Source organism: Pseudomassariella vexata, assembly GCF_002105095.1.
Source record: "Pseudomassariella vexata strain CBS 129021 chromosome Unknown BCR38scaffold_7, whole genome shotgun sequence".
In the NCBI taxonomy this organism is placed as follows: Eukaryota; Fungi; Ascomycota; class Sordariomycetes; order Amphisphaeriales; family Pseudomassariaceae; genus Pseudomassariella; species Pseudomassariella vexata.
The window spans coordinates 797,433-823,056 of record NW_024467962.1 but is presented as its reverse complement, the minus strand read 5'-3'; the positions used below and the strand labels follow the sequence as shown (position 1 = coordinate 823,056).

At 50.6% G+C, this 25,624-nt stretch overlaps 9 protein-coding genes across 9 annotated transcripts; 4 read left to right on the top strand and 5 right to left on the bottom strand.

Moving 5' to 3' along the window:
• Positions 1-87: 87 nt before the first annotated feature.
• Positions 88-2,657, bottom strand: BCR38DRAFT_343557 (dolichyl-phosphate-mannose-protein mannosyltransferase 2; the record flags this gene model as incomplete). The annotated part of the gene is made up of 7 exons (XM_040856043.1): positions 88-731; positions 783-1,280; positions 1,331-2,094; positions 2,149-2,199; positions 2,262-2,269; positions 2,326-2,448; positions 2,511-2,657. The coding sequence occupies 7 exons, from the start codon at positions 2,655-2,657 to the stop codon at positions 88-90; spliced, it is 2,235 nt and encodes a 744-aa protein (XP_040715456.1).
• Positions 2,658-3,667: 1,010 nt separating this feature from the next.
• BCR38DRAFT_457844 (and other transporter-domain-containing protein) lies at positions 3,668-6,401 on the bottom strand (the record flags this gene model as incomplete). The annotated part of the gene is made up of 6 exons (XM_040862079.1): positions 3,668-4,053; positions 4,103-4,815; positions 4,867-5,349; positions 5,427-5,504; positions 5,561-6,081; positions 6,150-6,401. 6 exons carry the CDS (start codon positions 6,399-6,401, stop codon positions 3,668-3,670), a joined length of 2,433 nt encoding a protein of 810 aa, XP_040715455.1.
• Positions 6,402-10,274: 3,873 nt separating this feature from the next.
• Positions 10,275-11,487, top strand: BCR38DRAFT_343084 (chitin synthase export chaperone; the record flags this gene model as incomplete). Its single annotated transcript, XM_040855998.1, has 6 exons — positions 10,275-10,304; positions 10,401-10,436; positions 10,495-10,588; positions 10,640-10,727; positions 10,787-10,880; positions 10,939-11,487. 6 exons carry the CDS (start codon positions 10,275-10,277, stop codon positions 11,485-11,487), a joined length of 891 nt encoding a protein of 296 aa, XP_040715454.1.
• A 1,168-nt stretch (positions 11,488-12,655) lies between these two features.
• On the top strand, positions 12,656-14,785 carry BCR38DRAFT_433813 (Ssl1-like-domain-containing protein). Its single transcript, XM_040860277.1, has 2 exons — positions 12,656-13,588; positions 13,666-14,785. Exons 1-2 carry the CDS (start codon positions 13,008-13,010, stop codon positions 14,501-14,503), a joined length of 1,419 nt encoding a protein of 472 aa, XP_040715453.1. The 5' UTR covers positions 12,656-13,007; the 3' UTR covers positions 14,504-14,785.
• A 248-nt stretch (positions 14,786-15,033) lies between these two features.
• BCR38DRAFT_409441 (Glyoxalase/Bleomycin resistance protein/Dihydroxybiphenyl dioxygenase) lies at positions 15,034-16,293 on the bottom strand (the record flags this gene model as incomplete). The annotated part of the gene is made up of 1 exon (XM_040858372.1): positions 15,034-16,293. One exon carries the CDS (start codon positions 16,291-16,293, stop codon positions 15,034-15,036), a length of 1,260 nt encoding a protein of 419 aa, XP_040715452.1.
• Positions 16,294-16,844: 551 nt separating this feature from the next.
• BCR38DRAFT_344043 (uncharacterized protein) lies at positions 16,845-17,630 on the top strand (the record flags this gene model as incomplete). Its single annotated transcript, XM_040856075.1, has 1 exon — positions 16,845-17,630. The coding sequence occupies one exon, from the start codon at positions 16,845-16,847 to the stop codon at positions 17,628-17,630; it is 786 nt and encodes a 261-aa protein (XP_040715451.1).
• Positions 17,631-17,731: 101 nt separating this feature from the next.
• BCR38DRAFT_485177 (uncharacterized protein) lies at positions 17,732-17,974 on the bottom strand (the record flags this gene model as incomplete). Its single annotated transcript, XM_040863845.1, has 2 exons — positions 17,732-17,762; positions 17,826-17,974. 2 exons carry the CDS (start codon positions 17,972-17,974, stop codon positions 17,732-17,734), a joined length of 180 nt encoding a protein of 59 aa, XP_040715450.1.
• A 271-nt stretch (positions 17,975-18,245) lies between these two features.
• Positions 18,246-19,240, top strand: BCR38DRAFT_204811 (ribosomal L27e protein family-domain-containing protein). The gene is made up of 3 exons (XM_040854119.1): positions 18,246-18,442; positions 18,622-18,958; positions 19,053-19,240. Exons 1-3 carry the CDS (start codon positions 18,380-18,382, stop codon positions 19,058-19,060), a joined length of 408 nt encoding a protein of 135 aa, XP_040715449.1. The 5' UTR covers positions 18,246-18,379; the 3' UTR covers positions 19,061-19,240.
• Positions 19,241-20,303: 1,063 nt separating this feature from the next.
• BCR38DRAFT_433808 (triose-phosphate transporter) lies at positions 20,304-22,479 on the bottom strand. The gene is made up of 4 exons (XM_040860276.1): positions 22,015-22,479; positions 21,873-21,940; positions 21,183-21,814; positions 20,304-21,129 (listed from the first exon to the last, which is right to left on the bottom strand). Exons 1-4 carry the CDS (start codon positions 22,152-22,154, stop codon positions 20,767-20,769), a joined length of 1,203 nt encoding a protein of 400 aa, XP_040715448.1. The 5' UTR covers positions 22,155-22,479; the 3' UTR covers positions 20,304-20,766.
• Positions 22,480-25,624: the final 3,145 nt, after the last annotated feature.

Sequence of the window (25,624 nt, the reverse complement as noted above, 5' to 3'; positions counted from 1 at the left end):
GGACCAGATCTAAGAGATCCCTCTACGGAACCTGATGGCCCGGATAGATACTTCGACGTCACGAATCCCTTCAAATGAAGAAACCATCTAATCTGAGACTCGCCACGTCGAGAACCACTTCATGTAGCTGTACTGCTGGTTGGGTCCTGTCATACCCCAACAGATCGGCATGAAGTAGATGTACAGGCCGATGATAACGGTGTATAACGTGGCGTACACACCGTACTGCACGGCCTTCTTCTGGTTCCGCACAGTCCAGTCGACCAGGAAACCCAGACTGAGGATGGCGAAATAGAGGGCGGGATAGTAGTGGTGGACGTAGGTAACACGCGCCATGAAAACAGAGGGAAGATAGTGAAGTGCCCATCCCAGGATAGGGTACAGCGCTGAGTAGTGGACATGGTCCATCTCATCATGTGAGAGATCCTGGAAGCCACGCTGCCATCGCAGAACATACCACCCAGTGATCAAACCGATAACACCTAGGGAAGCGGTCGAGGCCCAGTAGACGAAAGGGTTGCCAAGGAGGAAGTACTTGACCGTCTTGTCGTCCCATCCACACATGCGAAGACCGACATTCAAAATGGGCCATTGCCACCATTGGGAAGCAAGGTCGTCCTGCTTGTCGGGATCGGGAACGAGAGCGTTGTTGGACGTCATCATAGCGACGTTCAAGTGGATGAAGTCGTGGAAGAATGGCGACTTATACTTGCCAGGGTCACCAGGAGGCACTTCTTCATGTTAGCTAGACGCATGCAAAACGACAGGGGAAGATGGCTTACACTTCTCGTTGGTATGAGCCTCAATGTTCCAGTGGGTGAAGGTGTCGCGGGGGTTGTTGGACTTGTCACATGTGACTTCGATCTGCTTAAAACCCCACTGAGGCAGGTTGACGTTTCCAGCACGAAGGTAGCATCCCATGACGGGATGTCTGAGGCGGAAAGCTGTCGTCAAAGTCCTGATCTTGCTCTTATCACGGGAAGCAACATCCTTGACAACCTCAATTTGCCAGTGATCCTTGTCATCACCAACGGTAAGATTCCCATAACTCGAGACTTCCTTGTGGCCCTTGGTGACGGGGGCAGCAATGTCATGGGAGTGAAGGTTACGTCCTGTCTGAGTGTGGATCAATCGGATAATATCGCCGTGTCCAATAAATCTGGGCTCTTCTTCGGGGTTGAAGTCGGGCTCGCTGCGGTTGGGGTAGAACCACCACTCGTTGTTGGCGTCCTTGTGGTGGTAGCAGGTTACTTGCTGCTGGTTAGAGCCCTCAGGATAAGCTATCGATGGGTCAGCGAGATTATTGTCCCTAGAGATAGTTGATACATACTCTGAATGTGACTGTGAAGCAAGCCGCCTCCGTATCCCATGTTCTTGATTGTGACTTTGGAACCAATGGCCACCTCGAGCGGAGAGTTGCGGCCAATCTCACTACCCTCAAGGTTGGCCTGGAAGAGGGAGCTCATCTGAGCATCTCCAGGACCGCTTCGGGTCAGGATTGCAAAATGCAGGGCGAAGGACAGGAGGTAGACCAGGAAAGGAACGATGATCAGACCAACAACCCGGGCGCCCACATGAGCTGCAAGTTCCGGAACTGGCATCTTGATGTCTCCAAACTTGTTCCATAGATCCTCAATGGTATACAGACCAACAAGAGCGGTGACAAATAGTCCTACAAGCTTGATGCTACAGACGAAACCCAAGCTGAGACCAGTCATAAAGAGCCAGAAGAACCATTCAGGCTCGAAACTCTCCCTTTGAAGACGGTGGAACTTGGACCAGCAGAAGACAGTGGCAACAGTTCCAAACAGAAGCATAGAGTCAAGCAGGATGAATCGGCTGATAGTAGTGTACGAGTTCTCGCACAGAACCATCAGAGTGACCAGCCAGACAGCGGGGCGTCTCAAGTTCAGTTCGCGGGCAGTGTAATAGGCCAATGGGACACACAGAATGCCCCAGAAGGCGTTGAAGGCTCGCATGAAGGTGTAGTTAAGCTCTTCGGGGTAAGTCTCGCCGGACTTGAACTCGAAGGTGCCATTGTAACCAGCCAAGACGCCGGAGACACCTACCAAGATCTTGCCAAGCGGAGGGTGCCTGCTCCCTTGTCAGCATTGGTCGTCTGAGAAATGAGTTGGCTCTGAGACATACACGTCGAAGAATAGTTCTCTCTTGATGTAATGCGAGCCGAATTTGCCGAAACTGCGAAGGGGATTTAGATTAGCGGCGGGAGAATAGGAGTCGGGATCGAGGGCAGGACAAACTGTGCTTCCTGGGTACAAGTTAGGTTTCTGTGCATAAAGAGGTTTGGCAACAAGTTGAACTTACATCCCAGGTGACGATTGGACTCAGGCCAATCTTGTAGAGTCGAGTGAAGAAAGCGAAGGCTGTAAAGATCAAGGGCGCAATGATAAACTCCCATTCGTCGAGGATATCGAGGAACGAGGATTCCTAGTCGACATCTAGGTCAGAATGCCATCTTCAATTACTCCTCCTCCTAGTGCAGTATTCACCTTCTTCTTTCCATGGATCTTCTTCTCGTCGAGTTCGTACTGTTGCGCGTAGGGTGTGTTCGAGGCAGGAACATTGCGCTGACGCAGTGCCTGGCCCGTTGGATCGGCGCCAGACGCAGCCGCAGCCTTGGTGTCGGCCATTGTCATGCAGAAACGACGGCTTGTACCGAATCAGTTGCAACAAAAAAGTTCGGAAACCGTTGCGGGATGTAAGGGAATGAATGTAAGAAAAGAAGGAGCCCGGCAGGCCAATATGGCAGTCTGGGATGGAGAATGGAATGGTGGTCGAGACTGTGCTAACAAATTGATCAGGAGCTGAATATCCCTGCTAATTTACAGGACACTTCACATTCGGGTCGATGCCGCCCTAGGTGTCCTCGTTAATGCAGGGGTGGGTGGTCCAAGCTCTTGCTGAGCCGCCTCGTACGAAAGTACAAGACAACTTTGTTGAAGACGACAATCCCATTTTAGCGTTAATTGTAACTGGATACAAGTTGGGGGTTGCATTCGAACAGTGAATGAGGCGAGCTTTTTGATTTAGCTTTGTTGGCAGACACCCCTAGCTGTCAAGATACTGGGCATCAAGTATCAGCTGAATTTTGAAGAACCGACGATTTTGGGCCGTAGATCGACGCTGGGTTGCCGCCTTGTGACATGGGATGAAGTACCTACCATTATCACACCCCGCAAGGGTCAACATGAGATCGAAGTCGACAGTGGTACATGTAAGATGTGTTTGAAGACGTCGTTTGGAGTATCGTAATTGGCATTACAGAAATTCTGGTGCCATAATACGATCATAATATTCGTGTTCTACTCGCTTTACAACACGTTACGTCTGCAGTGGATGCGGCAATAACCCGTTTTCCAAAGCTGGCGGCTTGTGTCCAAACAAGTTACCAGCCACATTTACACGGGCGACAACCCTAATCGTCAAAGCATTGAAACACTGCTCTTAGTTGTGATCTTCGACTCTATTCTGGCACCTGTTCACCCTGGCATCTGACCATCTCCATGCGACAAATGTGCAAGTGAAGCCAAAGGTCCGCTCCTCTCTACACCGAAGTCCATCTGCCGGTCTATATGCGTCAAATTCCGTCCTCGTGCCCCTCATATCCGCAGATGGTAATGAATACTGCGTCAATGGTATCATAGCCTCATTCTTCCTCCTGTTGGTCCAAGGGTGCGTATCTACCTGTCCCTGCCGGGCTACTGCTCGAACCACGATCACGCCCAACCATTCGAGTGAGCCACTCACCCACTCTACCCCGTGAGCCACTCTCGGATCGTATTTGAGGCTTTCCATCGATGAAGTTGATTGCTGGAGGATCGATATCGAAGGGCGGAATGTTGGCCTCTGACCCGAGTCCCGGAGCCCCGGGCCTACCACGGAGATCGAGTGAAGGAATGGGCGACGACGCTCGGTAGATTGATCCAGATTCAGATCTCATGCTAGGAGTGCCCATGGCTGTAGTAGCATCACCAAACAACGAGTCCATCTCTTCCAAACGAACACCACAAGTCTCGGGGTATACGAAGTAAACTATAAATGGTTAGGCTTGACTGACCAACGCAGATCACGGGAAACTTACCAACAACGAAACTGACCACGCAGAAGAATGCGTGGACCAGATACAATCGCCACGTGATCCACTCCTGAAGAATAGGCGTCATTTCGCCAACCAAGAAGTTGAAGGTCCAGTTGGATGCCGTAGACAAACTCGCGCCTTTCGATCTAATACTGAGAGGCAGAATCTCAGGAGGGTATAACCACGGGATTGGTCCCCAAGAGTACCCGAACGCCGCGTTGTAAATCATGACGAAGACCACAACCAAGGTCGGGGTCATGGCGATATCTAAGTATATGAAGTAGGACACGAATGACAGAGCAATTGCCATGGCGACAGCACCCGTAAGCAGAATGATTCGTCTACCCCACCGGTCGACAATATACCAAGGTGGAATGGTCGAGAGCAAATAAGTGATGCCGTTGATTCCGGTCATCTTCACAGCATCGTGACCAACCCATCCAGCTGATTCGAAGACGTAAGGCGCATAGTACGAGATAACGTTGATGCCGTTGAGTTGCGCTAGCGCTTGCGCAGACATGGCAATGAAGACTCGCGTCTTGTAGCGACGAAACATTTCGGAGTACGTTCTCTCACCCTCCATGCGCTGCAGGAGAACGTTCATCTTTATCTCCCTGTACTCATCTCTGGCCTTTGCATTGTGAATGTCACCTTTGCCGTAGAGATTGGCAATAACTACTATGCCCTCTTCATCATGATCGTTATCGAGAAGCCATCTTTGCAGGAACGTCAGTATGCTTCAGGAGGTTGGAGCAATGGTGGCATACCTGGGAGATTCAACGATGAGCAAACTGCCGAAACCCAGCAGAGCACCCATCACGCATTGCATAAACAGCGGGAGGCGCCACGAATAGTTGCTCTCGATGAAGCCACAGAAGTAGTCTACCCAGACCGAGGTGGTGTAACCAATAATGTTGCCAGAAAACTCGATGCAGGCCAATTTGCCTCTGCTGTGTGGTGGGGAGATCTCAGACTGGTAGACGGGAACGATGGTCGAGAGCGAACCAACGCCTAGACCAGCGATGATTCTTCCCAGCATCATCATGGGCATGTTGGTTGCCAGCGTCTGTAACAGACCGCCCACGAAGAAGATCATGGAGCCATAGAGAATCGTTTTCCTCCGGCCAATGACGTCACCAACTTTTCCTACGGCAAGTGAGGAGATCAGCGCACCGATTTCAAGAATAGCCACCATGGTTCCAATCTCGGCGTGCGATGGATGGTTGAAGTAGTCCCGAAAGTATGGGCCACTGCGCTTCATCGTTAGCTATAGTCTAGAGCCAAGGAGCACGAGACACATGGCACAGTGTCGAAGAGAGCTTCCTACGTGATGATGCCCGACATTACTCCTTGGTCATATCCGAAAAGAAATACACCCAGTGATACGAAGATACTGGTGAAGTAGCTTCAGGTTTGGTCAGCACGCGGGTCACAGGAGTATTAAGACTTGTCGTAACGCACATGAGGGACTTGCCCGTCAGGCCGTGGACTCCTGTGCCTGGCATGATGGAGGCTAGCAGGCGCTCTGCCCCCGAAATTCGACGGGGAGCTACGTCGGGTATTTCGATTGCCTCCTTATTAACGACTCCAGAATGCAACAGTCTGGACTGGCCGTGACTGTGTTCAGAGACGGATCTTCGAAATTGCACGCGTTTGGTCTTGGGATGTTTTTTGAGCACGCCGGCAAGAAGCTCGTCGTTGGGGGAGGTGTCGGCTAGGTGTGTCCTCAGAGGGTCGTCCTCATCGGCCAGCTGCTCGGCAATATCGCCCGTGTCCGTCCAAGAGTCGGAATCCGAGTCAACGACAGAGCCCGAGGATCGTCTGTCGTGGGACGACTGGTCCCGTTGGCCTGCCAGCAATGACGTCGATTGGGCGTTCTGATCCGGTCGAAGGGTTCGGAGGGGGATGTTGGCGGCAAGACGATTACGGTTCCCGTTGGAGGCGGAAATTTTGAATAGTTTGGCGCTGCTTAGCAGGAGCACCTAAACCGCGATGTGACGACGAAAGTTGGGAATGTAATGTAGGCAAGTGGGCCAAAGGATATACCGACCACGCTCCACGCTCCAAGCGTACCTTGGTTGACGAGTGACGGTGTCTGTGTTCGTCGTGCAGCAAGCGGGTGGGCCAGGTGATCGAATTGGATTAGGAAGTGACTAAACTCAGGGAACTTGGAAGCCGAGACCGGGCTAGTTACGTCGCTTTGCAGTGCTATCTTACTCAATGTTATACAACACAATGTTTTGTTAAAAGCAAATGATGCGAATGCGTTGACGAGCAAATAGCACAGAGGAGAAGTAGTCATCGTTCTAAAGTGTTGCGAGTACGTTTTACTCTTGAGTTCCCCTTTTTACTTTTATCAGCTCCCAGATTCCCGGGCTGCTCGTCCCAGTCCAACCGGCCGTGCTACAAAAATATAAAGGTCCCCATCGATCAGACCCGCTACTGCTTTTCAGAACATCCAGCGCCAGCGTGGGGGCTTTCCAATCTATCACGTGCAACAGCAATTTACGGCACCGTCACAGTCAATGACCACAGGCTTGCAAGTTGAACAACGGAAAACACCAGGCTGAAGCCCTGAGCATCTGACGATCGCTGTAAGCAAGGCGATTTAAGCCGTCATCCGTCCTCCATCAGCATCCGCGTGGGCTATCTATTGTCCAAGAAGCATGAGAACAGCCACCACTTCAACCCCAGGATTCCAACTAGTAGCATCATGTCCCCGGTGCCCCATCTTCTCCACAGTTGGCCATTTTTCTGACTCAAGTGACGGTGGTGGTTGATCACACGTAGCCTTTCGTCAGGCTCTCACTACCAGCACATAAGAAATCAACAAATCAGCCGCCTGAAGCCGAACCAAACAGCCACTGTCTAGAGGTCTATCGAAACGCGTGCTAGATTCTAAGTCTCTGTTGCGATCGGTAGCCCAGGTACACACGCATCAATAATACGATTGATTAATTTTACACTAGACGATTACGAAGCCCTGTTACTAGGTTAGTAATGTGTATGTGACTCTACCGTCAGTCTTCATCAAGGCTTCATGCCGTCATTGCTACAGAATTTACGAGATGCGTCAGATTTGGCCAGATACACGGGAAAAGTTAACCCCTGGCGAGAGAGATAGGCTGGGATCCATTATTTGCAATCAACGAACAAAGCGGCCCCACAATGATGGCATTGGCATTGAAATCCATCGAGGCGGTCAGTGGGAATTCTCATTCATCAGCTAACCTGCATCTTCTTGTATACCGAATCCGCTCAAGGTCACTAGCTAGTCTAGCAATGCTTGGTCATAAGGTCCCACATTTTAACCGCGTGTGGCGGCATGATGACCGCTTGCCAGCCCCTCACGATAGTCATTTCACACTTATACAGCCTTTGGCGGCAATACCATTGATCCGCATCTCAACGGCTTGAATAACTCGGTAGTATGTTTATCCAACTGGCTATTATTATTTACTAGGTCTCTTTACAGGGCATGTTGCTATCTATACTAGTCACAAATAAGATGGTTCAGTCAACTTAGATTATTCACTTCACGTGGCGATAACAACCCTGCAAGCCACGGCTTCTACCTGAAATATCTGGGTAAGTACCAAGTATATGAAGGCTTGTTTATCTCGCACTAAATGATGGGCAGAATGACCTGGGGAATGAGGTATCTTGTGATGCCCTGGCTCTGTTATATCTCAGAGAGAAGCTGTTGCCAAAAGAATTACTTCGGCTAATAGCAAGTAGTAGCTAATGAGACCAGCTGTTACAGTTTCCAGTACCATGGCTAGTAATGAACGGCCGACGCATTCAAAGGACAACCATTCTGTACAAAATCCTGCCCTGTACTGTACTCATCCCAGATGTTCCAGGGATCACCCGATATACCACCAGATGGATCCAGGCAGTTGTTAAATGTTACGTGCTTGAAAACCGAAGACAAACTTTTGTGTTGCGTCACATGCCTACCTTTAGACAATCGACGGCATCTGCGGACGGAGATGGAGGCATCCCAATGCATCTGAACTCGGCGCGTAAGCTCCCAACACCTTCGCCGGACGGCTTGTCTCGAGCAACAAGTCCGGCTGTTGAGAATGTATAAGTGCCAGGCTTTCCGACTGGGTTAGCATGGGTTGCCTCTCTAGGCCCGGATGTTTCGTAGTTCCATAACTCAACAAGTATGGTCACCTTTGATCTTCTAAAGTGGTATTCTCATTGTGGCAAATATCATCGTCCGGACCATGTGGCATAGCATTGACTGGATCAGAAGGCTCCCAGTCGGCCAAGAACAAGAGTAGACGCAACGTCGCCATCCAGTGAGAGCGGTTGAAGGTCCAAAAACGTGGCTGAAACTTTGAAGACCCCTGGCGATGGCGCGGCCCCAGATGCAAGACAAGCCTTGGCTCCAAAGTTGGGAGCAGGTCCGGCGATCCTTGATGGGTTTAGGTTGATGACCGACCTGTCAATCAAAAGCCGCGACTTAACGAGCTCATAGAACACGACATTCGAGTCTGCATATGACCTAAAACCTGCAGCCGCATCTCTTGTCCTGGACAACAGTCGCCTTGATGAGCTGGCCTGGTGGCAAGAGCAAGGAAATGCCGATCCAAGGTCAGGGATGGTGAGGCAAACCTGTGCACTAGTAACTCAGCCTCTTTCCGCTCAAGATAGGTTCAGATAAATTAAACCATCCACGAAGCCACACGTTGAAACCCGTGCTCAGTCATCAGTTGGAAACAGGTGTTGTTCAGGCATAGCAATCAGAATTTGAACGTTACAGATATTGGACAAAGTATCCGGTTCAAGGCACGGCACTAGTACTCGTCCATCGTCCAAGATTGATGAGGGGGAAACGGCCTACGGTTCTATATCAAGTACCTGCACCGAGGCTGTATTGGGAACGGAAGTCGGCTATTGAAAAGTAATGAATGCTACCAAGCAGCAATAGCTTCTTGTAAACCCGACTTCCAGTCATCTCGATTCTCAACGAACCAGGGTGAATTTGAATATGTTTCACACTTGCAATAGAAACTGCGCGTAATTCTAGGCCATGAAGAGAGAAATCTCAGCTGACAAAGGAGTGAATGTTGCGCTGCAGGGACAGGCCGCAATGCGCTTGAGGGTACTGCCGCATCGATTCAGTTCATGCATGAAGATTGCAAATTTACTTACATATGTATCCGCACCCAGCTGTATGTTAGTTTCTCAAATTACATGCCGAGTGATCTAGGTGCAACAACACCCCGACACTTACAATTGATGCGCGAACGTCGTGGCAATCCCAATTCTTCACAAATCAGGAGCAATAAATCTCTCATCGTTATTGCGAGCGTCGCTGATAGAAGGCATCGTGAGAATCATTTTGGACGACGTCGGAGTCGCAATTTCAAGAGGCGAGCTATCTTGGAAGAGACCAAGCAGGTCAAACTCGTTTGGGAAATCCCAGCGTCGGATCAAGTCGCATTACCCACCGAACTGGTGGCCGGTTGGCTGTAATTTACAGCTTCGAACATCCCAGCCTGCCCAACCCAGCCAGAGGTGGCGCCTGGGATATCTTAAGAACCGGGGACATCCAGTGCACCCACTGTCAGAGCTTGGCTCGGTTCTTTCTCAATTGTTCCTTCCCGACGTCCGAAGGGAGCACAGTCGCAGACAAGTAAAATTGGCGGGTCATCAAGTCACCACAACAACCGCCCTCGAATCCTGTTCTGGGCTCAATTCACTTCACCCTCACTTTCACGAATAACGAAAAATCGCAAGCATCACCAGGTTTCTTGGAAAGACCTACGAGACGGGTACGGAAGCAAAAAAAAGAATTTTGAGGTTAGCTGAGGGCGATACAACTGAAGTGGCGCCTACCCATCAACGCGCATCACCAAGAGGCCCATTTTTCCAGGTACCGACACGAATCCAGCGCTCGAGTCATCGCGAGTCCGGCCGTTTCTGTTAAGAAGAAAGCTTGCATCTGCATCCGAGCCACGACGACATCACAACTACCGCCATCCAGCGTCTCCAACGCTGGACAAAACGCACTGGCTACGGCGAGCGACGGCCTTTTTTTTTCTTTAATTTGACCTTCTCCACCACGCACAGAGATTGATCTCCAGAGTCAATCGTGTGAAGCACAGCATCGCCACTAGCCACCTCCACGACAAGCGCATTGCACAATAACGTCAATAATCAAATGGGGTCAACACAGTTTGGCAATTTCCAGGTATGCCCGACACCTGCGAGGCAGCGAGGCAGTCACAGAAATCTGGATGAGCAGAATGGGGTTGGACCGAAGCTGACGGACTCAATTGGTATTTAGGCGTTCTGCCATGACTCGACTCTCCCGATATGCAACGTATGTGCAACCCATCTCCCACTGAGGAGAGAGTGTGAACTAACGACACTCCGTGCAGCTTCTTTCAGACAGTCACAACCAGACTGGCGGGTGGCAAGGATGCGAGCTGAGGGGAATACCACTGAGCGATGGTAAACATTTGGGGAATCTAGGTTTGTGAAGCTGCGCACCGCATACAGAGACCGTTGCTTACGGTAGCTCAGGGTCTATCCTTCTTTGCGCTCTCGCCATCGTGGTAACAACATTTCTCTTGCTGAGATCGGAAAGGAAAAAGGCCGCTGTTGGGCGAAGGTACGTGGCGTTCATCCTGCCAACTCCACGTCAAGTTTCGGGGACTAATTAGATCGCAGAGAGATGCAGTTGTTCCTTGCTTGTTATATTATCATCGAGATTTGCGAGATCTTCACCGTGGGAGAGTTCCCGCTTAGCTCTAAAGTTCGGATCGTACGCCGACTCTGTCCCCGAAGCACTCGTTGGCTGTCGAAGACTAACAAGGTGACAGGCTTTCACCGGAATACATGTCGGCATGATTATTGCAGCGACATGGATACTCATGCTCAATGCTGTCGTCGGCTATCAAATCATCGATGACGGAACGCCGCTGTCTCTGGGTCTGATGGCCATTTCAGGTGCAATCCTCCTCATCGGTACTGGTTACATTGCCTTGGACACGGGATACCATTGGACGGGCAGATGGGACTCTAGCTACAACGAACCGTACCGACACATCTCGCTCTACGTGCTGTATCAACTGGCGCCATTGGTCTTCCTTATTGCTTTCTTCGTCCTCGAGGCAATCCTGGTCATTCGAATCCTTGGCGAAGTACGGCCGATGGCATACCTCACTGGTGCGGCCGTGCTCTTTGCACTGGGCCAGATCTTCAATTACGTTATCAGCCCGTATATCTGCAATGGCACCGCATCCAAGATTGATGGAGCGCTCTTTGAGACTCTCTTCACTCTGCTATCGGTGGTCATGATCTGGGTTTTCTGGTCGAGCATTACAGAAGACGACTGGCCGATTGCGAGCGCACCCACAGGTTACGCATGAAACTATTTGTCTTCATTTTGATTTTAGGAGTTGGAGTTCAGGTTCGACGGTATACCATTTTGGATTCACGGGTCTCCGCCCACACCTACGGAAAGAGCTTCGAGAACTGACAACCGACGCACACAACCACACTAAACAGTAACTTTAATTCTCGCACACATTCGACTCACAGGAGTTGTTTCTTTCAGTGGTGGTGATTGGAAAAGGGCCGATTGCCTATTTACGACTTTAACGGAAAGTAGTGGGGGAAGAGGAGCACGAGCAGGAGCACGAGCATGAGCATATCTCAGTTCATACATACCACACGGCTACAAATCTGTCGGTTCGCCCAAGTTTGGTGGAAAGCTTAGAAGCATGATTGATAGTATACCCCACGTTTTTGCCCGACTAATGTATATGATGTCGTATGATAGGATTCAATAGTTTCTGTCTATTTATCCTCTTTACAAGTGTTTTGAATTTGATTTATCACGCGGCGCGGACCTCAATGCTTAGCAACGGTCTTCCCATAGTAATGGTGAAACAACAAGTATCATTTGTTCAAGTGTGTACATGAGTGAATTGAAGTAACCAGATAGCGAAGAGTTGATGTTATAATATTCGTATTGTTACTTGGGTATTTGTCTATTTTTATATGTACTGTGGTATACTATGTGTAAGTTTGGTCTCGTTTACACAATATATAATCACAGTAGAGCTCCTTTTCATTCATGTGACAGAACAAAGCACCTGGACGTTGAAATCTGTTCACTCGTCTGTGACACATGAAGGCGACCATTAGCTGACCCCAGAAACAACATCCCGATGAAGGTTTCCCAGGTAAACGTGATTTCAACCCGCTATATTGACAATGCGCGGTTCGCTGTTCTTGATGAATTCCGGCAGTCTATTGGTAACTCCCTTTGTCGTGCTCTTAATATGTTAAGAAACAACCATTGGCTTGATGGCCTTCGAGATTCGGTAGCTCATGCCAATGGTTGAACATGCGTCTGGTAGTGATAGTCGTCGAGTGGAGCAGCATTGGGTTGGAGTGTAGGGGTCCAGATAGTGCAAGGGTCAGGGTCCCTGCAAGATCTCCCAATATGTGGCACCCGATTGGCTGCAATAAAAATGCTAAGAACGAGGCTGCGGATGACGAAAGGCATCTGTCCCATTACTTTTTAGCCTTGTCTCCCTTCACTTCAATTCTTCAGTCACAAGCCAGCGAAAGCCCTCAGTTCTTGCAAAACTTTGAGCAGACGATCATACGGGAAGGAGGTCAAAACAATTTGCTTCAACTGGGACACGGTCGAACTCAAGTGATGCGAGGGCAGAATCAGGACCGCTTGCCCGGCCTGCTATCGCCAGCTCCCTCCACTTGAGCACTCTTCCCGACTGGTCTCCAAGGCAAGGGGCGAACTAGATAGTCTCACCGTCTCAATTAGATCGACTGCTCTACCGAATCAGTTCTCCCACGGGCACGACTTGACAGCTCTCGAATCGCCGAACCCACGACCTTACGGCACCAATCGCGATCCGCCATGGCCGACTCGGACGGCGAATACCAGGCCGACGATGGCTCCGACGCGGAATTCGGTGCCCACCAGGTGTCCTCGAGCCACGACACACGCGGTCGCTCCCGCAAAGATGGCGGAAAGGGAGGACGCAAGCCCGCAAAAGCAGCATGGGAGGACATACAACGGTCGTGGGACGCCGTGGTGGAGGGCGCCGACGGCACGCTCACGGGCGCCATTGAGGGACTGGCCGAGGCGGAAAAGCGGACGCGACTGATGAGGGACACGACGCCGCTTCAGCGAGGCATCATTCGCCATCTGGTGCTTGTGCTCGACATGTCCTTCTACATGCTCGAGAAGGACCTGCTGCCATCGCGCCACGAGTTGACCATGGCCTACGCCTGCGAGTTTGTCCGCGAGTTCTTCGAACAGAATCCCATCTCTCAGCTGGCTATTGTGGGTATGCGCGATGGTATCGCCGTGCGCATCAGCGACATGGGTGGCAACCCGGCCGAGCACCTTGAGAGGTTGCAGGGCTGGGTCAAGCAGGATCCAGAGGGAAACCCAAGTCTGCAGAATGCCCTTGAGATGTGCAGAGGTGCTTTATTGTGAGTGCTAAATACATCCATCGGGGTTGATCTCAGCGGGTTGGATTACGGCTCTGACAGAGAGACTCCATCTACAGCCACACACCCTCCCACGGAACCCGAGAAGTGCTCATCATCTACGGTGCCATGATGTCAAGCGACCCGGGCGACATCCACGAAACCATCGTCTCCCTCATCACTGACAAGATCCGCGTGTCCATCGTTGGGCTTGGAGCCCAAGTAGCCATCTGCGCCGAGCTATGCAAAAAGACCAATGGCGGCGACGAGTCAGCCTACAACATAGCCCAGCACGAAAACAACTTTCGCGACCTCATGCTTGCCGTCACCACACCACCCGTGACGCGCACCAAAGAGCAGAGCAACGCCAGCCTGCTGATGATGGGCTTTCCATCCCGGGTCCTGACAACGGGCAACACCATCAACTTCTGCACCTGCCACAACCGCCCCACACGTGAGGGCTACAACTGCACCCGCTGCGGCTCCCACGTCTGCCGGCTTCCTGCCGAGTGTCCCGGCTGCGGACTGACCCTCATCCTATCCACCCACTTAGCGCGCTCATACCACCACCTCTTTCCCCTGCGCAATTGGGTCGAAGTGCCCTGGTCGCAAGCCCACTCGTCCGAGGCATGCTACGCGTGTCTGACGCCTTTTCCGAAAAGGGATAATAACAAGAAAGGGAAAGATAAGACAAAGGACCACACTAAACCGAAGGAGAAGGCCAAGGGGCTTAGCGAGTCGAGTCGGTATGCCTGCGAGGTGTGCCGGAATCACTTTTGCATAGATTGTGATTTGTTTGCGCATGAGGTGCTGCATAATTGTCCGGGATGCCAGAGCGATGCCCGGGGTATGAGCACGGGTGAAGAAGCGGCTCACACGAATGGGAATACGGATGGGGCGATGGAGGTAGACTCATGAGTTCGAAATCTAAATGACTACTTAGGTAGACGAACGACGAAGACACCGATATATAATTAACGGAGAGAGCGAGAGGGAGAGAGAGCGCTGACTGACTGTCAGTCCAGCTTTGAGTAAACAGAGCCAGGCCTGTTACTTTCATCTTTCACATTCTGGCTCTGTGAGTCAGTGAGAGCTGCTAGTTTGATAGAACAGCTCTAAGTTATGGTGAAAGAGACCATTTTACCAATCAATGTTCGCAACGCTATTATAGAAAACAAAATGGAGTCATAAATTGATCAATCCCCGCAGTAGAAGTAGTAGTTGTCATGAAACTGCAAAGAGCAACTAGACTGGCGCAAGTCGAACAGTCATTAGTTTTAAATACTCTGTCTTCATTACCTGTGTGAAAATAAACATACACTGTTCTCCATGAGCTCGTAACCCATCGTATTATACACTTTGAGCTGCCGATAACTTTGCTTTAATTGACTGATTCCTTGCTTGCTTATATCATACAAACTCCTTCTCTGCTCCTGCTTACTTACACATCACAAATTACCTCTCGCAGCCTGCTCTCGCTCAATAGCCTCAAACAAGCTCTTGAAGTTACCCGCTCCAAACCCCTCAAAGTTGTTACGTTGGATAATCTCAATGAAGACCGTGGGGCGATCCAACAGCGGCTTCGTGAACAGCTGCAGGAGATAGCCTTGCTCGTCGTAATCGATGAGTATATTGAGGCGCTCGATGGCGTCGAACTCTTCCTTCAGTTCCCAATCGCGCTTTTCCGTCTTGAGTCGCGCGCGCATGGTATCGTAGTACGTGCTTGGCACGTTGATGAACTCGACACCTCGGGCTCGCATGGCAGCCACAGTGGAGAGGACGTCATATGTCAATAGAGCGATGTGCTGCACGCCAGGGCCCGAGTTGAACTTCACGAACTCCTCGATTTGACTCTTCTTCTTGCCTGGTGCCGGCTCATTGATGGGCATCTTGACACGTTTGTTGGCGCTGCTCATGACGATGCTGTTGAGTGCGCTGAACTCGGTACAGATCTGCGAATCGTCCACGCTCCAGAAGCGGTGGAATGATAGACATTCCTCGTAGAAGGCGCATGCCTCCACCATCTCATTCCAGGACTGGTTGCCAACGCAGTGGTCGATGCAGGCCAAGTTAATAGGCGGCAAGGACACTGACGAGGGGGCCAACGAGGGCGCACGGTAGCCAGGGAGGAAGGGACCCGTGTATGAGGCTCGTGAGATCAGGGTGTGTGTCGTGTCGCCGTAGGTGCAGATAACGGCTCTCTCGACAGAGCCATATTCGTTGTCGTGTATTGTATCAGGCTCGTAAACCACCACGGCACCGCCAGCGATTGCCGTCAAGTATACGGCCTTGACATCGTCAACTTCGAAGGCAACATCCTTGACAGCATCGCCGTGCTTCTCGAGATGGTCGTGCATATCCTTCAACAACGCTTTCTCAACTCCTCCTATCTCGTCACATGGAGTGAGGTGGGCATGCGAGCGGATTGGGGATGTGAAGACGAAGCGAACGTCTCCATTGGCGACAACGTACGATGTGAAGTATCTATTACCTGTCTCCAACCCTTGATAGGCAATCGTCTTGAACCCGAAGAGGGTGTTGTAGTAGGAAGCCGCCTGCTTGGCATTCCCTACCCACCAAGTGACATGATCGTAGCCACGGAAGTTGCAAATGGCTGTTTGGACAGAATATTCGTTCTGACTGTTGCCATTGTATTGGGGGGAGGCACTTTGTCTCAGGGGTGACCCTGGCATTGCTGAGGGAGCCATGGTGGTAATCGGAATGTAGCGAACAGAGACCGGTAAAGTAATGGCCGGGATTAAATGCTGACGTTGAAACTGTATTGGGAAATAGTTGATTCGTAGATATTTGGCTTTCCTGAATGGAATATGGAAGCAGATCGGTCGTTGTCTTGAATGTCCCCCATGATTGATAAGGTCGGCCGACCCGACGGGTATCAATGGACCGCCCTCTTGCGCGCTTGAATTCCGCACAACCAATTCGGATACAGGTCAAAGACCCCCGACACAACCTTGAAAGGCATTGATAGCACCGGTCATGCATTAGCAATGCATAGCTTGTTAGCTAAGTACGCAAGTTTCGACGGCGGCCCTTTCTCATTCCCGCGGTAAGCCGAACCACGGGAACACGCCACAAAGCCGCCAGTACCCGACGGCCCAAATAACGGAAGCACCTTGCTTATCACGTCCATCGTCATAACTGCAGGAGAAAGTCCAAACGGTTCCTGCCACACTGACCCGACACATATCTCGAGGTTGCGCCCATCGCATCAACAGTTCTTTCTGGCCCAAACCCAAAAATGGCAGCCGTGATCTTGAGTCAACACGACGCCAACGTCCTCGAGAAGATCAAAGACCCGGAGTCAAACTCATCAGCAAGTGTACTGGTAGATCCGAGCCTCCCCAAAGACCCTCTCATCACAGACCCGTCTGTGTATGAACGCATCTCGCAGAGAGAACGAGATGTCGTCTTGTCGGTTCAGCAACTCGAGATGCAACTTGCTGGTCTGAAACCCGTAACCTCGGACCCCATCAAGGACTACCATAGCGCCGTTTCTAGACTTGGAGATATCATCTCGGAGTATCCCAAATACGCCAGCGCCCGTAACAACAGGGCCCAGGCTTTGAGGAGGCTCTACGGGGACACGATGCTTTTGCAAACATTCAACCCGCGAGCTCTGGTTCAGGCCTGCGATGGCCAAGAAATAATTAAGGCCGCCAAGACCGCCTTGTCCGACTTGGACGAGGCAATCAGGTTGTTGACGCCTAAGAGTCTCTTCGCGTTGGTATCACCCCAAACTGGGAAGATACTATCCCTCGCATACACCCAACGAGCAGCCATCTACCACATGACGGCGAAGTCGATGTCGGACAGCAGAATATACCTAGGGGAAGATAGAAAAGAGACGGAGTGGACCAGAATTAAATTTGAGGAAGCCGCATCGCGAGATTTTGCCCAAGGGGGCCGTTTCGGTAATGAGATCGCGAAACAGTTGGCTGTCAGCACGAACCCGACAGCCAAACTTTGTGGCCAGATGGTGAGAGAAGCCTTGAAGAAAGAATATGAACCAGCTTATGAGGATTGAAAAGCACTCGTGGCAGTCATCGCTCCACTTAGTATTGAGTACTCGGGGGATTTGAATAGAGTAGCTCAAGGTACAAGGCCCAAAAATAGAAAAGATCGGCTCTATGATGCCTTGCTCAAGAGCCCAACACGTCTATATCATAATTGTGAGCACGAGTGATTAAAGGTAATGAGATATGAGGTCTGTAAGGATTACCTCTTTGCAGCCTCAATGGTTTGCTGTGTAGTCCTGCCCTTCTCCTTCTCCTCGCGGTTGATTCTAGTAGCAGCAGCTCCGAGTCCAATGAAGAGGGCAAAGACTGGGTCTGCCCCTCGGGAGATAATGTACGCAGCAGGTGGTGCCATTGTAGGGTAATTTCAACAAAACGACTATGGGTTGGAATTCGATTGAGCTTTTGCAGTATCCGAATTGAAAAGCAGTTGCGAATGAGTTGAGCTCTTTCTTGACATTAGAGTTGGTATGACCTCTTCTGACCTTCGGGTGAGGTCTATGAAGTATTGGATGCTTGTAGGTGGTCTCTCCGCAAATCGGACCCACTGCAAAATGTGGCCTGAGCGTCAAGCACTTCGAAAGTTGGACAGCCGAGAAGCCCACAAAAGTCCATCCGCTTTGGGTAAGGTCGGCCACACATGAATTTGAACTTTCCACTCAGAAAAGCGTGCAAAAAAAGGACCATCGCGAACTTCAGAGTATCAAGGTCACCAATCTAACCCGACTTCATACGCTCTCACGACGCCCCCGACGCCAAAATGAAGTTCCTCAAGGTTGGCCGAGTGGCCATCATCACCCGTGGCCGATACGCCGGAAAGAAGGTACGTTGCAAAGGAATTGGGCCCGACTTGTTGGCAGGGGATGGCAATGGTGTTGTTGGCGTTGGCAATTGCGATGCGAGGACACATTGAGCCCGAAAGTTTGGGGAGTCAGCCAGCCCAGCTGCACACGACTGCGATTGAGAAACAAAACCGAATACTGACGGATTTCCTCCCACCAGGTCGTGATCATCCAGCCCGTCGACAGCGGCAACAAGACACACCCCTATGGCCACGCCCTGGTCGCCGGCATCGAGCGCTACCCGTCCAAGATTACCCGCCGCATGTCTAAGACGAGACAAGAGAAGCGATCCAAGATCAAGCCTTTCATTAAGGCTATCAACTACAACCACTTGATGCCCACTCGTTACACGCTCGAACTCGAGGGCCTGAAGGGTGCATTGACGGCCGACACTTTCAAGGAGGTCAGCCAGCGTGAGGATGCCAAGAAGAACGTCAAGAAGGTGCTTGAGGAGCGCTACACGAGCGGCAAGAACCGCTGGTTCTTTACACCTCTGAGTATGTCCCCTTCCTGCTATATGGCGCGATCCTGCGATGTGGTGGCACGGCCAGCCACTTGAGAAAACAATGCACTAAAAGCTAACCTACGCAGAATTCTAAACTCGTTTCCTCTCCGCGTTCTCATGTCGTTTGGTTCGGGGGTTAAAGGACTGGGATGTATATTGCATCAACATGGCATAGGAGCCCAAAGGGATTTGCTCTGAATCTGAAAGCATTGACAAGACCATTCTCAGTCCCATACGTGTCTGCTTCAAGTGATGTGATGCTGTAATGCATCGACGGAAATATTCGCGGGAATCAATCCATGAGAGGGCTGCTGCTTGAGGCAAATAAGCATGATGATAGCCATAGCCCGGATCTACGCTGCGATGTTGAGTTTGGGTCTGCCATAGCCCAACCTAAGTTATGGAACCTGGGTTGATTTTGAATCAGTGCCTTTCACCACATGATCTTCACAGTTAGCACTCGTGAGCAGCTGAATCCAGCCTAGAAATACATGCGTCCGAAGAAACATTCAGTTTGTATCCAACACTCGTGGCATCCCACCCTCCCTCTAGATCACTCCACCAGTGGAAAGGACATCCCACTAGACGTAAACTGTGTGTAGATGCCTTCACTACTGTGTTCTGTTCGAGGCGGATATCTAACGGGCACTGCAGCGCGTGACAAATCATGCGACAGAGTACTTCCTCATGAGAGCGGCCTATAGTAGAGTTCTATGCTGTTGAACGCAGTGGTTCGCGCAGCCTACGATGCAACCGCCCAAGCTAGCATCCTGTTGGAGTGTTCACGATAATCTTTGCAGACCAAAGGGTTTGACTTAGGCTACGTAGCTTGAGTCTCCTGGCACCTGAGTGTACAGTCGTGAGAGCTGTGTCTAATTGCAGTGTCCTTCCCATTTGGAAAAGAAGCAAGTTTATGTCCATACTGAAATGAGCTGATGTGGACACAGAAGGGTACGATTTGAAAAAGGCCTCAACTCCATGGTGGTAAAAGCATAAAGACAGAAAAGCATAACAAGGCTCCACCCCAGCCAGGTCTAAGCAATAATAATAGCAGTGTATCATTGCTACCCTGAGTTACGCAGACAAATTCACGTGGTTAATACTAAAGTTAGCTAACGACTCTACACTGGTTATCTCTTAGATTTCCCAGGTAACGATGTATATATTGTATGTATATCAGGTTTCGTGTCCGCAGAATTCACGATACGGAGTCTTTAACCTAGGTTTAGCTCCATCAGAGTTTATCCCGTTCAGTAGAAAAGGTGGTCGGACCATCAGCCCAAACGATGCCCACTCGGAGAAACAGTCGGTTCACGCCGTGAAGTCAGACAATTGTTCCTTTTGGTAAGTTTTCCATCCATTCAGATCTATCTGGTGGTGTCTTACGCCATCTAAGGTACATAATCAGCTCGTATCGTAATACGAGCAATGCCTGTCGCCCCTAGGCATGCGATCGGCGCCATCTCGTTTTCTCTATGCTGTACAGCGAGTCTGTTTACTCGTTTGCCCCTTCACTTACATCGGTTTCCCCGTTGCCACAAATGAGAGAAATCTCCAACTGATTAGAGGTCCTATATGAAGAAACGGGGAGATGAACGTGAAGGTGGGTTGCAGGTATGTACTTGAAAATGAAAATCAGTTACACCCAACGCTCTACCTCAAATTGTCCTTTGATCCTTCGGCAATGTCTCCAGCCCACCACGACCCTGGCGGCAAGGCTTGCCCTCGTAACTCCATCCCACCTCGAAGATTAAAAAGTCATACGGTGAAAGTGAGTCTTTCATTCATCACGTAGCGTCTTCACGAGCTCCAGCCATACTTGGAGGCAGCCTCGCTTATATAGGGAGTCGGGTTGTACTCGGCAGGGGCAAATCCACCGAAGAGGACAAAAACGAAGAAGAGCGCAGCAGCGATCACAATGATCTTGCGCAGAGCCGGGCGAGCAGCTCCAAATTCTGCCCACTGTCGACCACCCTCGGCTGCGTAGCCCTTGATAGCCTCGTAGCCGAGCTTGTAGTAGACCATACCGCACAGGGCAACGGCGTAGCCGAAGAACTGGAGGCCAGAAATGGGGGTGCCCCAGATCAGCATGGAAGCAGCAACAAGCATGACATCCTTGAGAACACCGCAGAGCGTCATGACAAGGGACGAGGTTCTTCCGATCTGTGAAATTGATAAGCTAGATTCAGCTGTGGTTGTATTACAGCGCAACTTACCAGGAAGACGACAGAGACGTTGAGCAGGAAGGCGCAGAGCCCATTGAGGAAAAATGTGCCGAGACCAACGTGGTAAACCTCGACCATAGATACCTTGGGGATCTCCCAGAAGAGGGCGACAAGACCGTTCATGACAGCACAGACGGGAGCAAAGTAGTAGAGAGAGACCAATGGGTCCATTTTGTACTCGGCGGAGCTGAGAAGAGCCTGGACCAGGTTGAGACGGATGGCCTCGAAGATAATACCACCAATCTGGTAAATAAATCCGATCCATACGAACTTGATCTCACCAAATGAGGCAATCATGACGCCGACGACAATGGCAGAGACGTTCATCAGGATCTTCATGTTGGGTGCGGCGACACCCATGACCCAACTGGACAGAAGCACAGCGACAGGCGTGGTGGCCTTGAGCATCTGGATGAAAGCGACACTGAGGTACAGATAGGTCAAGTTTCCGCAGATCAAACTCAGACTGAAGAATATGCCGATGGGGACGATGGCGCGCAGGTAGACGCGGCCCGTCATTTTGACAGTCTTGCGACCATCGAGCAGGCTAGTATATCGGGCGAGGATCTGAGTTGCGATTGTCGCGAAGGTCAAGTGGTAGGTGGTCAGAATGACAGGGTAGCCTGTGTCGTCTTAGTACAGATTCTCGCTATCAATTTCTTCAGGGATGTTCGCGCTCACGGAACTCCAAGGTATCAAGAATCCATTTGTTGAATAGAATGACGGATGAAGAGAGACCAATCCAAGTTCTGTTATCTCGTTGTTAGCTCAGCAGCCTTCGCAATACCATCGCAGCCTGGCAGGCGAAAGAATATGCACGCACGCAACGTAGAATGCTGGGTGGATTGCCACCTTGGGAGGTTGAGGCTTCTCCGTCTCTGGATTGACAGTAGGCAAGATCGGGCCCTTGTTCTCGGATCGCGAGACCTCGCCAGATTGTCTCGTCTTCTCGTCTGCACCCATCTTGTTACAGGAAATCGAGATGGATTACAAGAGTTAGCGGTGATAGAAGTGGCAAGTTGTAATTTTCAACAATGACGAGGTTGCGAACGAGCGACACGGCCAAGCCAGCTGAGACCAAATAAGACCTAGTTCAATTGACAATCGGGAAGCGGGCTTGGAGACTGTGCGTGGTGCCGATGGTCTCCTCGAGTAATACCTTCAAAGAAAGAAGTATCCGGAGGAGTGTCGTCGTCGACGAGAAGAGGAAGAGATGCGTGAGGGAGGAACAATGAAGACTGGTAGATGGGGGCCTGGCAGCTTTCAAAGGTTGAGAAAAGGCCAAAAGTCGCGGTTGTATTTTTGCAGGGAAAAGAAAGGGGCATGGGTCCTATCAATCATTGCAGCGCACTAGCACCCACTTTTCCACGCTGCCCCTATGGCCTTTGTGAGAGCAACTTCAAGTCTAAAAAGTCTGATCCAAGTCTATAAACACAAATGCCATTGGGTATATGCTCCAATATCATATTAATATGTGACTTCCGAGCTCTCTACATACTTGCAATTTTTTGTTGCAATGCCGCAGAATCAACAACTCAGGCTGAATCGGAAATATCACTCTTCCTCCACGAGAACACCTGGTGTAGTAGTTGCAATGAATACGTCAAGTGATGCGCCCGCATTGTTATCGCACGCTACGCTGCGAGTGGGTGGTGCTGCCTAGTGGCACCTACTTTGTTCTCCGCTTGCCCCGATGCAGTAGCTTCAGGGGTGGGGTCGTCACTCAGATTCTAAGGGGACATGATTTCCAAGGTTGGCGGCAAACCACTGCAGGGCTGCCAACTTGTGTCTAGAGGCCCAGTTGGAAGATCAAGCACTACGCAATCACCACATTTACCAATGATTATTTGTGGTTTATGCCGATCGACCTTGTCAAACCCTACCTCGAAGGAAGTAGCAAATTCAACCAAAAAGGAAAAAAAGAAAGGAAAAGGCCGACTTATTGGAAGAGTTGTATGCGGGATTTAAACGCGGCTGCTCAATGTCTCACAGTCTTGTTCCGTGGCCCATTTCATACTCGTGCTGATGATGCCATCCAATCCCATTATATCAATACTCTTATGTGCGCTTTCATATATATACCCTAGATGGTTCCATCTACATACGGGCCGCGTTTTATAAGCAGAAACAGCATACACTGCAAGCCGTACCTGATCGAAAAAAAACTTATTCAAATGGCCAGCAAACAAGGCCCGCCGAGCCTCTAATACCGGACTGCGTTGCTTACTCGAAGCTCTAGTCAGGTAGTGGTTACACGGTCGAGTCAATCAATTCTGACTGACATTTCGAAGAACTTTGCTGTAGTCCGTTGGAAAGCCACTATCGTGTTGACACGTCTTCTCAGAGTTTTGACGGCCGGAGAGCGAGGCGTGCTTTAGATACACGATGAGGTGTCGAGCATCGTACTAAAGGTAGATTTCACGCTCCTATGTACACTTGACGCTACACCACCAACGACACAACGGAAGCTTGCGGCTCTGACAATCTGCGGCCAAATGGCTCTAAGGTTCGCATTACTGCAGCCAGCCTGTTCAGTATTGGTGCCAAAAGCACCCTGATGACACTTGGGACATGACTAAAGTCGACCGCACCGGACTATTTATTTTATCTCGAGTCTCGGCAGTTCACGGGTTAGTTCACGGCTTCAGCAACATGATACCCCGCGATCTCAAGATAATACGAGGTGGCTAGCTCGAGCTTCGTGATCCGGGCTTCAGCCCTACCAAGATGCCGAAGGATACGACGCCGTTTTGACTATGAGTGACCACTTTAATAGCAACAGCCTGGCTGGAGCAGCGTACTGACACTGCTGTCATGATTTTGTCGCTGCCGTGAACCGGCAAAGTGTCAAGCATCTGATCGGGGTCATTTCATATGACCTGCTCCTGTCTAAATCAAGCACGGGGGCGGAAGCTAGGATTACGGCCGCTCTAGTTACCTGTCTCAGAGACACGATGCAAGTTGTGTTCGTGCAAGGTATTCAGTTTCTCGGAGTTTTGGCGAGACAAACTCCAACATACTAAAGAATACACCACATGCTGTAGATATTTATAGTACACCCTGAATCGTGCTGAGGTGTTGGAAACATCAAGCGCCAGAGCTCCGCGAGCCTTTCTCAGACGAGACGAATCGAACAACCCTGCCAAGACTTCAGAGTAACGGACCCGAATGCCTGAAGATCAAATTCGGCATTTCCTCATTGAGCCGGGAACACCTTGGCATCTTGGCATCTTGGCAGCTAGGCCAGCTGTCCTGTGGGCTTTCTCGAACGTGAATTTGAGACGACGGCCTGGTGGTTCTTTGCGATTCTTTGCGTAGATCTACTCCGTTCTTGGCCCCTGGATGGAGCCCACCTGGGCATGCCAGCCCTGCTCCTGAAAAGGCAATCAAGAAATGATGATCCAACCACGTCGTCCAGTTTGCAAAGCTCTGGTTGGCAGTTGGAGCAATTAACCAAAGACCAGTGTACCCGGTACAAGCTCATTTGGCCACCGTGTGACGAGAGACCTCGAGCCGACAAAAACGCATGCGCGGGAGACTGGTTCAGACTGCCCTTATCAAGATTAAACGATCTTGCCGAGACCCATCTTGGTGACGAATTGCAATTATAGTCAGAGAAGAGGCCAAGGAACATGTGAACGCTGCTTGCTATCAAAAATGACGTGATGAACCAGGCTTGTAACGAATTCAGCGGACTCTACCACTAGTAACGGTATGTTCGCTTTTTGGATCATTGGGGAACTCCTCCTTGGTTTCTTACCTGGAGCAATAGGGATGCTGCCAGCCTTATTATTTGCTGCAACAAGTCGACTGAAGTTTTATTGCTTTAGTTGCTGTGGTCGACTCTAACCTGCCATCAACTTCGGGAGGCTTTGCCGGGAGCAAACAAGGACCCACAGGTAAAATGGGAGCGGGATTGCAACCATGCTTCCCAGCATTAGGAACCGAAAAGGTATCCATAACGACGGACATGAAGCATTGAAGCGACCTACCTGGGAATGGTGAGCCGTGAAACTTGCGTCGCCAAGCTTGTGTATCTGAGAAGGCAACGTGCCTGGATATTGCTCATCTTATGAAATTACCAGCAGCAAGGGTGTCAATGGCCGATCAGAAGTGTTGAGCCGCCGTAGGCACAAGGAACAAAGGTTCACACCCGAACACTGCTCCTATCACAGTGGCTCGGGTGCATGAAAGAAGGGAAAAGAGCTGCAGAGCCTCTGTGATCTTCATGTTGTTTCCGTCAAAATGACCCTTTAATCACAATGAGCATCCGCTACCTGCCGGCACAAGTTGAACTGCTAGCCTGCGGATCGTCTAGGTTGAAACCTATGTAACAGGGGCTGGCTTGCTGAAGATTGTCAGTTTTTTGGTTGCTGCACCAAGCCTCTTCGCTGTAACCCAGGGCATCCTTGGAAAGTACTCCAAGGATCTCC

Coding starts and splice junctions, on each gene's coding strand:
- BCR38DRAFT_433808 (XM_040860276.1), bottom strand. CDS start 22,154: ATGGGTGCAGACGAGAAGACGAGACAATCTGGCGAGGTCTCGCGATCC. Junction 21,815..21,872: donor TCTTGATACCTTGGAGTTCC/GTGAGCGCGAAC, acceptor AAGACGACACAG/GCTACCCTGTCATTCTGACC. Junction 21,130..21,182: donor ACGTCTCTGTCGTCTTCCTG/GTAAGTTGCGCT, acceptor TCAATTTCACAG/ATCGGAAGAACCTCGTCCCT.
- BCR38DRAFT_204811 (XM_040854119.1), top strand. CDS start 18,380: ATGAAGTTCCTCAAGGTTGGCCGAGTGGCCATCATCACCCGTGGCCGA. Junction 18,443..18,621: donor GCCGATACGCCGGAAAGAAG/GTACGTTGCAAA, acceptor TCCTCCCACCAG/GTCGTGATCATCCAGCCCGT.
- BCR38DRAFT_433813 (XM_040860277.1), top strand. CDS start 13,008: ATGGCCGACTCGGACGGCGAATACCAGGCCGACGATGGCTCCGACGCG. Junction 13,589..13,665: donor ATGTGCAGAGGTGCTTTATT/GTGAGTGCTAAA, acceptor CTCCATCTACAG/CCACACACCCTCCCACGGAA.